Source organism: Drosophila subobscura, chromosome J (assembly GCF_008121235.1).
Source record: "Drosophila subobscura isolate 14011-0131.10 chromosome J, UCBerk_Dsub_1.0, whole genome shotgun sequence".
Classification (NCBI taxonomy): Eukaryota; Metazoa; Arthropoda; class Insecta; order Diptera; family Drosophilidae; genus Drosophila; species Drosophila subobscura.
The window spans coordinates 3,896,693-3,906,689 of NC_048532.1; the positions used below are offsets into that span (position 1 = coordinate 3,896,693).

Sequence of the window (9,997 nt, forward strand, 5' to 3'; positions counted from 1 at the left end):
GCCAGCTGCTCTTTCTCTCTCTCCCTCGCACACTATGACTCGTGCAGCGTGTGTCTCTGGAGGGGTGTGCTACAAGAACGTTTTTTTGTGCGAAGGGATGTAGTACATATAGGCGCTATATGTGACTCGGTCAATATCCAACTGAATATATCAATATCAAACGGAGTCACCTTCGAATGACATTTGGACATTAAGATTAATGCCAATGTAAAGCTATTGTTAAGGAAACCCCATTTTAGGCTATAGCTGCTGTTTCCCTGCTCTTTGTGATGAGAAGAATATCTCGCATTGTTTGCAATCAGTTTGGTTTCAAGAACGCTATAACTTTTCCATTTGTTGTCGGATATTGGCGTGCTACGTCTCTTTGTGGTCAGAGGAACACCCTAGATGGAATACTTATCAAGGATATTTTTCCCACTGATATTGAACATTTTCAATCACCATTTACTATCGACTATAAAAATCTTTTCACTTTGTTTATTGAGGCACGTGTGTCGCTAACAGACCTCATGTTCGTTTACAGTAGGGTACTATAATTAAAAGCACTCATTTAAACTAGAGCATTTCCAGTAGGATTCTCCGAGAATGCGGTACTGCCTGATGGCTGGTTAACAAATTTTGAGTACGGGGCTGCGGCCACTTCATATCCTGATGACGTCTGAAGTGCGTCCGCACTTCGTGCTAGAACCAAAAGCTTTCCGCTAAGGCCCTTGTCTATGGACTTCAGCTCACTGACATTCTTCTGCTGATCGATGACATAGATGTTGTAATTGACTCCGTACAGGCCGAATAACAGCTCTAACTCATTTCGTAACATAGGCAAGGTAATGAGCTCCTTAGTAACATTATGCTGAAGCAACAGAGACGCCTTATTGCTTTTTCCGAAGCGTGGCTTCACTTCCTCGGCCAAGGTTACGTTCAACCAAGCCAGACTGGGCAACTGCAACTCTTCAGTGGAGCAAATAGTCAGCTTCAAAGGAACCCCCTTCAGGTCCACTAGCTCAGTAGCGATAAGGCGTTTTTTAGCTGCCTGATTAGCTGAATACGGTGCGAATTCGGATTTGACGGCAGTCTGGATCATGGATGCATAGTTTGCCAAAACCTTCTTTAGCTGAGTTTCAGCCTCCAAGGTTTCCTTCTTGCCGTTGGCAGTAAGCTCATGATAGATAAGTACGGGATCGGTCGGTATCAGTTGAGCTTTCTTCTTCAGCTTTTGTACTCGGTTGATGACTTCGCGTGCTAAGCCTTCTTCAAGTAGCTCTTCGTTGGGCGTCATGTCCAAGAGGACCAAAACCTCATTGTCGCTATGGGCTTCAAAGTTGCCTCCCACGTGCTCGGACGTGCAGTAAATAATCCGAACTTCCTCCAGCTCTATGCGCTGGTCCAAAATGTTGAAGTACCCCTGAGCAACTTGCTTCTGAATCTCATCATCCTTAAGCGCCTTGATAGCAGCCATTACAGACTTGAAGTTGCCTTTAAGTCGCTGGCCGAGCGTCTAAAAAGAGATTTTCACTTTGATAATAATTCCGTACATAACAAGTAGTCAAAACTTACCTTGTGATCGGGCTCGGCTCTCAAAGTTACTCCATACTTCTCTTTGTCAGAGCTCAATGTCAGTTTTCGAACGTTCAGTTCGCTGAGAATAAAGTCTTGAAGACTCTTGACAGCCGCCAGGGTTTGCTCGTCTTTGTGAATCACGATTATCTCCGAAACAGGATACTTAACTGGCAGAGTGCGTCGATCACGCATAACGCGCCCCAGCTCCACAACCGACTGCATCAAGGCAACAGAGCGTTCGATGTCATTCCGAATGAATTTCTTCTGACTAACGGGCATCATTTGAAAGTGCACTGAATCACCATGCTCCAAGGAGCAAGGTGGCTGGAACAAGGCCAACCGCTGGAATATATACTCCGTGAGGTAAGGCGTAAAAGGGGCCATCATTTTAACCATAGTGTATAGAACATCATAGAGCGTGTCGAGCGACTGGATACACTGTTCTGCTCCAAGCTCTCCCTTGATGCGTCGACGATTGAGACGAACATACCTTAAAACAAACTCTCGTTATTGGAATTTGCGCCAGGGTTGAAGTTATATATCTCACCAGTTAGTCAGTTGATCAATGAATTTCGTGAGTCGGGGCACGACTGTGTACAAACGATACATCTTCATTTCGGTGGCAAAGAACTCTAGAAGAGATTCCTTGAACGACAATATCCACACATCGATAACTGAAGCCTGATCCATGTTTTTTAAGTGACGATCGCGTTGATAGATGTACTGGCCCTTGCCTGCCAAGTCCTCCTTCTCGTAACGCACGATGTTTTGCAGTAGGAAACGGTAGGCATTGTACCACGGAAGGAACACATCCTTGATGATGTCGCGCACACCCTCCTCCTTAAAGCGCAGACTCTCGGCTCGCACCACTGGGGAATTAATTAGGTACAGGCGCAGAGCATCGGCTCCATACTTGTGGACGACCTCCATGGGATCGGGATAGTTCTTCTTGCGCTTGGACATCTTTTGACCATCGGCAGCCAGCACCAATCCGCTTGCGATGAGGTTCTTGAATGGCGCCTTATTGAAGAGCGCCGTAGAGATCACAAGGAGCGTATAGAACCATCCGCGGGTCTGATCAATACCCTCTGCTATGAAATCAGCAGGAAAGTTGTTCATAAAGTCCTTTTCGTTCTCGAACGGGAAATGCTGCTGAGCAAACGGCATCGATCCGGACTCGAACCAACAGTCGAAAACGGGAGCAATCCGACGCAGTGGAGGGTTTCCGGGAACAGCTGAAGGTATCTCAATATTGTCAATGGTCTCACGGTGCAGATCCTCAACTAGAACGCCGGAAAGCTCTGCTAATTGTTTGATGCTGCCAATTACCACGGTTTCTTCACCATTGGGCGAACGCCAGATGGGAATTGGGGTACCCCAGTAACGATTACGGGATATCTTAAGGGAATAGATTGTTGCATCTTGATTAGAATTTACAAATTTAAAAACAAAGTTTACTTACAGCCCAATCCCTGGCATCCTTGAGCCAGTTTCCGAATCGTTTCTCTTTCACAAAGTCCGGCACCCAATAGGTCTGAGAGCTGCAGTCCAGCAAATTTTTGACATGTGTTCGACACGCACAAACCACGAGGGCACGGCCTTGTAGATCAGCGGAGTGTCTGACCGCCAGCAGAAGGGGTAGCTATGCTTCACCTGACCACTAGACACCAGATTGCCGCTCGCCTTCAAATGGGCCATGATCTGCTTGTCGGCATCTTTAACATATTGGCCCTCAAAATCGCTGGCCTCTTTCGTGAACCGTCCCGCATCGTCGACAGGACAAATCACCGCGCTTGACTTTGTGATGATTCCGGCCCCCAAGCAGACGCGGTAATCGTCCTCGCCGAAGTAGGGAGCATTGTGGACAATGCCTGTACCCGAATCCTCCGTGACGTATTCATCGACCAGAACGCGGTAGGCCTTCACCTCGGCACCACGCTTCGTAAAGTACGGAAACAGCGGCTTGTAGTGCAGATCCTTTAGAGTTTTGCCAGCAAACTTATCCTTCACTTCGTACTCTGTCTCCGTTTTGTAGACATAGGACAGCCGTGACTCCGCAAGTATAAACACCCGATCGCTCTTGACGTCGCGTACCTGAATTGGCAGGGTAATGTAATTCAATTCAGTTATTTACATTGTTTAGAACCTACCTTCACATAGGTCATCGTGGGATGTACACAACACGCAAAATTCGACGGCAGCGTCCAGGGCGTTGTGGTCCACACCAGGAAGAAAGTGTTTGGCAGTGTCAATGCCTCCAAAGCTATGACAACACAAGGATCCACGACCTCCTTGTAGTTCTGATTCGCCTCGAAGTTAGACAGTGACGTAGTGCAGGCAGTCGAATAGGGCATGACCTTAACTCCCTGATACACCAAACCTTTGTCGAACAGTTGCTTGAATATCCACCAAATGGACTCCATGTACCAAGGATACAAAGTCTTGTAATCGTTCTTGAAGTCTATCCACCGACCCACCCGAGTGACAACGTTCTCCCACTCATCCGCATACCTCATGACAATCTTCCGACACTCGGCATTGTAGGCAGCTATGCCCATTTTGGCCACATCCTCAGGCCCGCGGATGTTCAACAGCTTGTCAATCTCAAACTCCACAGGCAAGCCATGGCAATCCCAGCCGAAGCGCCGATCCACATGGTATCCCTGCTGGTAGGCGTAGCGTGTTACAATGTCCTTTATTGTGCCGGCTAGAATATGCCCGTAGTGAGGCAAACCGGTGGCAAAAGGTGGGCCATCGTAAAATGTGTACCTAAATCATTTAATAATGCATATTTTTGAGTAAGTGCGGCTGACGCAATAGTGGTCAAAACCTACTTTGGCTTTCCCTTTGACAGCTGGCTGCACTTTTCGAAGATCTTCTCGTCACGCCATTTCTGAAGTACATTCTCCTCTTCGGCCGGGAAATTAATATTTTCCGGCACTCGGCAAACGTCACTTCTCTGCAGTTTCTTTCCCATGGCTGCAAAAGTCCGCCGTTGAAGTAAAAGCCAAATTCTTATGTTATTTCTCACCTTTTGTTTCAAGAATTTATTTGCGGCGATTTTGCCAACGTGCGCTGTGTGACCAGTGTGACAGCACGCTTAAAAATATAACCAAATTACCTTCTCTTTATAAAAAGATACCGTAAATACCGAATAATATAATGTATACATAATTTGACAACTTTTTGCTTGTATTCTCTATTTTTATGTATTAATTACTTATTTGATAAATAATTAATTAGCTAATCTACGTCGACCATGACAGCTGCACACTGAGACCTGAGTCATTTCATTGAATGATCTGGCACATCTATAAACAGCCGATAGTAAAGCTTGTGCTCGAAAAAATTCTCTTTTGTTTACGGGTCTAAGTCCTAGGACTTTTTCGGAAGGATAAATGATCACCATGATTCTCAACGAGCTTGAGATCATCAAAAGGCAAAAAGGAACAAACTTGTTTAGACGATTGAGAATGTATTGAAATTATTTGCATTTTTCACTTATTTAACTTATTCGATCGCCATTTTAACTTTTCACATATTTTCGAGGAGTTAACAGAACAAAACGTCTTCTTGAGCAGTGTAACCGTATGGAGTGCGGCTCTCACCTCTGGTCACACTCTGCCGCTAACAAAATGTATTGCACAGTTTGCTAGCAAACTGGGATCTGAGTACTATGCTCAACGAAAAAAATCATCTGGTTCTGGACTTTAATAAAATAATAATAACTTTAATAAAATAATAATACAAATTATATATTATATTCTAATTCTAGTGTTCGTTCGGCAAACAACTCTTTTTTGAGTTCAAAATTTTCAGTAACTTTTTATAATATTCAACACAAAACTGAAGTACCTGGACAATGCGGACTCATCTCTGCGACCAATCAATTTCGCTGTAGAGCATAAATATCAAAAAAAAAAAATAATAATAATAATAATAGAACATTTTTAATTGTTTCAAATAATTTGCCACGACAGTGACTGGGTATTTTTAAAATCACGAGACAAGTAACGGAGTGCAACTATCGATAGCCGCCCATCACTAGTGGCTGAAAACAAGATGAAGAGATATGTGTACATTTTTGTGGAATTTTTTTTAGTCAATTAAACTAACTTAAAAATTTAAATAGAGTACCGATTAGCCCTTATCGCCAGCTAAAATAGTTTGCCACCGCACATTTGTGTACTAGGCCACGCCGGAGACTCGCCCTCAGCCACTGCTCGACCCCATCAGTCATCGGAAATGGCACGCCCAATTTTTCCGAATCAGCAAAAGATAGCTGAGAAGCTGATTATCTTAAATGATCGCGGCCTGGGCATACTCACGCGAATATACAATATCAAAAAGGCCTGTGGCGACACCAAATCCAAGCCGGGGTTCCTCTCCGAGAAGTCCCTGGAGTCGAGCATCAAATTTATTGTGAAACGATTCCCCAACATAGATGTAAAGGGGTTGAATGCCATCGTCAACATCAAGGCGGAGATAATTAAATCGCTCTCACTTTATTACCATACTTTTGTGGACTTGTTGGATTTCAAGGACAATGTCTGCGAACTGCTCACCACAATGGATGCCTGTCAGATCCACTTGGACATTACGTTGAACTTTGAGTTGACCAAAAATTACTTGGATTTGGTGGTGACATACGTCTCTTTGATGATTGTATTGTCCAGAGTCGAGGATCGCAAGGCTGTGTTGGGTCTGTACAACGCTGCCTTTGAGCTTCAGAATAATCAGGCGGACACTGGCTTTCCCCGCCTGGGTCAGATGATCCTGGACTACGAGGTTCCCCTTAAGAAACTCTCGGAGGAGTTTATTCCCCACCAGCGGCTGCTCACGAATGCCCTGCGCTCGCTCACCTCCATCTACGCTCTCCGGAACCTGCCGGCGGACAAGTGGCGGGAGATGCAGAAGCTAAGCTTGGTGGGGAATCCTGCTATACTCTTGAAAGCCGTCAGAACGGATACCATGTCCTGCGAGTACATCTCGCTGGAGGCCATGGACCGCTGGATTATTTTCGGCCTACTTCTGAACCACCAAATGCTGGGCCAGTACCCAGAGGTCAATAAGATCTGGGTGTCTGCCTTGGAGTCCAGCTGGGTGGTGGCCCTCTTCCGCGACGAGGTCTTGCAGATACATCAGTACATACAGTCCACCTTTGACGGCATCAAGGGGTACAGCAAGAGGATAGCCGAGGTCAAGGAGGCGTACAACACTGCAGTACAGAAGGCAGCTCTGATGCATCGCGAGCGCCGCAAGTTTCTGCGCACGGCCTTAAAGGAGCTGGCTCTGATAATGACGGATCAGCCGGGTCTGCTGGGTCCCAAGGCAATCTTCATCTTCATTGGCCTCTGCCTAGCGCGCGACGAGATTCTCTGGCTACTGCGGCACAACGACAATCCTCCGTTGCTCAAGCACAAAGGTTCGTACTCCTAGCTGAGTATTTAATCACTCTTTTTATCACGCCCGTCGAATTCTTACTTTCTAGGCAAAAGCAACGAGGATCTGGTGGATCGCCAGCTGCCAGAGCTGCTCTTCCATATGGAAGAGCTGCGCGCCTTGGTCCGCAAGTACAGCCAGGTGATGCAGCGCTACTATGTGCAATATTTGTCCGGCTTCGACGCCACGGACCTGAACATTCGCATGCAAAGCCTGCAGATGTGTCCGGAAGATGAGAGCATTATCTTCAGCTCTTTGTATAACACGGCGGCCGGATTGACTGTGAAGCAGGTGGAGGACAACGAGCTGTTCTACTTCCGACCCTTCCGATTGGACTGGTTCCGTCTGCAGACCTACATGAGCGTGGGAAAGGCTGCCCTAAGGATAACGGAGCATGCGGAACTGGCTCGCCTGCTGGACTCCATGGTGTTCCACACGCGGGTGGTGGACAATCTCGATGAGATACTTGTGGAGACCTCTGATCTGAGCATATTTTGCTTCTACAACAAAATGTTTGACGACCAGTTTCACATGTGCTTGGAGTTCCCGGCACAGAATCGCTATATCATAGCCTTCCCCCTTATCTGCAGTCATTTCCAGAACTGCACTCACGAAATGTGCCCAGAGGAGCGTCATCACATCCGGGAAAGATCGCTGAGTGTGGTCAACATCTTTCTGGAGGAAATGGCCAAGGAGGCCAAGAACATTATTACCACAATCTGTGATGAGCAGTGCACCATGGCAGATGCTTTGCTGCCCAAGCACTGCGCCAAGATTCTGTCCGTGCAGTCTGCCCGCAAGAAAAAGGACAAATCTAAGTCGAAGCACTTTGACGACATACGCAAGCCAGGAGACGAGTCATATCGAAAGACGCGCGAGGATCTGACCACCATGGACAAGTTGCACATGGCCCTGACGGAGCTCTGCTATGCCATCAATTACTGTCCCACTGTCAATGTGTGGGAATTCGCATTTGCACCTCGCGAATATCTCTGCCAGAACCTGGAGCACCGTTTCTCCCGAGACCTCGTCGGCATGGTGATGTTCAACCAGGAGACCATGGAGATTGCCAAGCCCTCTGAGCTGCTGGCTAGCGTGCGAGCCTACATGAATGTGCTGCAGACCGTGGAGAACTACGTCCACATTGACATAACGCGAGTATTCAACAACTGCCTGCTGCAGCAGACGCAGGCCTTGGACTCGCATGGCGAGAAGACCATTGCCGCCCTGTACAACACTTGGTACAGCGAGGTTCTACTGAGACGCGTATCAGCGGGCAACATTGTATTCTCCATTAACCAGAAGGCCTTCGTGCCCATTTCCCCAGAGGGCTGGGTGCCCTTCAATCCGCAAGAGTTCTCCGATCTCAACGAACTACGTGCTCTGGCAGAGCTCGTCGGTCCATATGGCATCAAAACGTTGAACGAGACGCTAATGTGGCACATAGCCAACCAGGTGCAGGAGCTCAAGACGCTTGTTGGCACCAACAAGGAGGTGCTGATCACTCTGCGGACCAGCTTCGACAAGCCGGAGGTGATGAAGGAGCAGTGCAAGCGGCTCCAGGACGTGGATCGGGTGCTGCAGCGCATGACCATCATTGGGGTGATCATCTGCTTCCGCAATCTGGTGCATGAGGCTCTCGTGGATGTGCTGGACAAACGCATTCCCTTCCTGCTGAGTTCGGTGAAGGACTTTCAGGAGCATTTACCTGGCGGAGATCAGATACGCGTTGCCTCTGAGATGGCATCGGCAGCTGGTTTGCTTTGCAAGGTAGACCCTACGCTGGCCACCACCCTTAAATCCAAGAAGCCCGAGTTTGACGAAGGAGAGCATCTCACGGCCTGTCTGTTGATGGTGTTCGTGGCCGTCTCCATCCCGAAGCTGGCGCGCAACGAGAACTCCTTCTACAGGGCCACCATTGACGGCCACTCGAACAACACGCACTGCATGGCGGCAGCCATCAACAACATCTTTGGCGCTCTGTTCACCATTTGCGGGCAGAACGACATGGAAGATCGCATGAAGGAGTTCTTGGCTCTAGCCAGCTCATCGCTGCTTCGCCTAGGGCAGGAGTCCGACAAGGAGGCTACGCGCAACCGCGAGTCCATCTACTTGCTGCTCGACGAGATTGTTAAGCAATCGCCGTTTCTCACCATGGATCTGCTGGAATCCTGCTTCCCATATGTCCTCATTCGCAACGCCTACCATGGCGTCTACAAACAGGAACAGATACTTGGTCTCTGAGCAGCGTTCGAGCATCGAGTATTATTATAAGCGCCGTCGCTGTATTCTGAATATTATGCACCGTAGCCCGTAGCTGTATCCGCCGGTCGACAGTCGATCATTAATGCTAATATTATATACTCTAAAGCTGTTAAACATACCCTAATGGTATTCTAGACTCTGCATTTTTACACAACTTCGAATAAAGTGCTTATGTAAACCAAAAATATTACGAGTGTGGGTTATTGAGTTATTTGATCGGTATGTATATTCTTTATTCGGCTTACTGAAAGATGTGTCTATCTGTCGGTCCCCCGAACGAGCAGCTCGTCTCTATATTCTTGTGGATAGCTGCCCAAATATTTCTTGCATATTATTCGGACTCAGGCATATCGATCAAGCCTTGTGTCCGTCCGTTTGGTGTATATTCAATATGTGTGTGTGTGATTCGGGGAAAAATATTCCGATTATTAAATTATTTGGTCACGTTCAAAGTTACATCTTAGGCTTGTCTTGTGTACAAATACTTGTAGGCAAGTAATAAAATATTTTCGTTCCTTAGATCTGGTTGGTAATGCGAATTCGATTTCTCGTTAAATATCATTGGTATTATTTTGTTTTGGTGTTGTGTAAAATTTGTTTAAGAGTTCTCAATTCCACTACAACGAGTTGGTTAAGGGCCTATTAAGTTTAATGTTGTGGAAATAAAAACATAACTGCAGATTAGTTATCTACTTGGGTGCAGGAGATACGCTCCAAATAAGGGTTATGGCAA

The 9,997-nt window shown here is 46.9% G+C and overlaps 2 protein-coding genes across 2 annotated transcripts; one reads left to right on the forward strand and one right to left on the reverse strand.

The window, feature by feature from the left end:
- Window positions 1–450: 450 nt before the first annotated feature.
- On the reverse strand, window positions 451–4,721 carry LOC117893708 (isoleucine--tRNA ligase, cytoplasmic). The gene is given in 8 exon segments (XM_034800394.1): window positions 451–1,495; window positions 1,555–2,047; window positions 2,105–2,955; window positions 3,020–3,120; window positions 3,123–3,651; window positions 3,708–4,326; window positions 4,392–4,536; window positions 4,589–4,721. Coding segments are annotated over 7 exon segments (3,681 nt in total). The 5' UTR covers window positions 4,535–4,536; window positions 4,589–4,721; the 3' UTR covers window positions 451–550.
- An 878-nt stretch (window positions 4,722–5,599) lies between these two features.
- Window positions 5,600–9,449, forward strand: LOC117895437 (membrane-associated protein Hem). The gene is made up of 2 exons (XM_034803091.1): window positions 5,600–6,982; window positions 7,049–9,449. Exons 1-2 carry the CDS (start codon window positions 5,803–5,805, stop codon window positions 9,241–9,243), a joined length of 3,375 nt encoding a protein of 1,124 aa, XP_034658982.1. The 5' UTR covers window positions 5,600–5,802; the 3' UTR covers window positions 9,244–9,449.
- The last annotated feature ends 548 nt before the right edge of the window (window positions 9,450–9,997 follow it).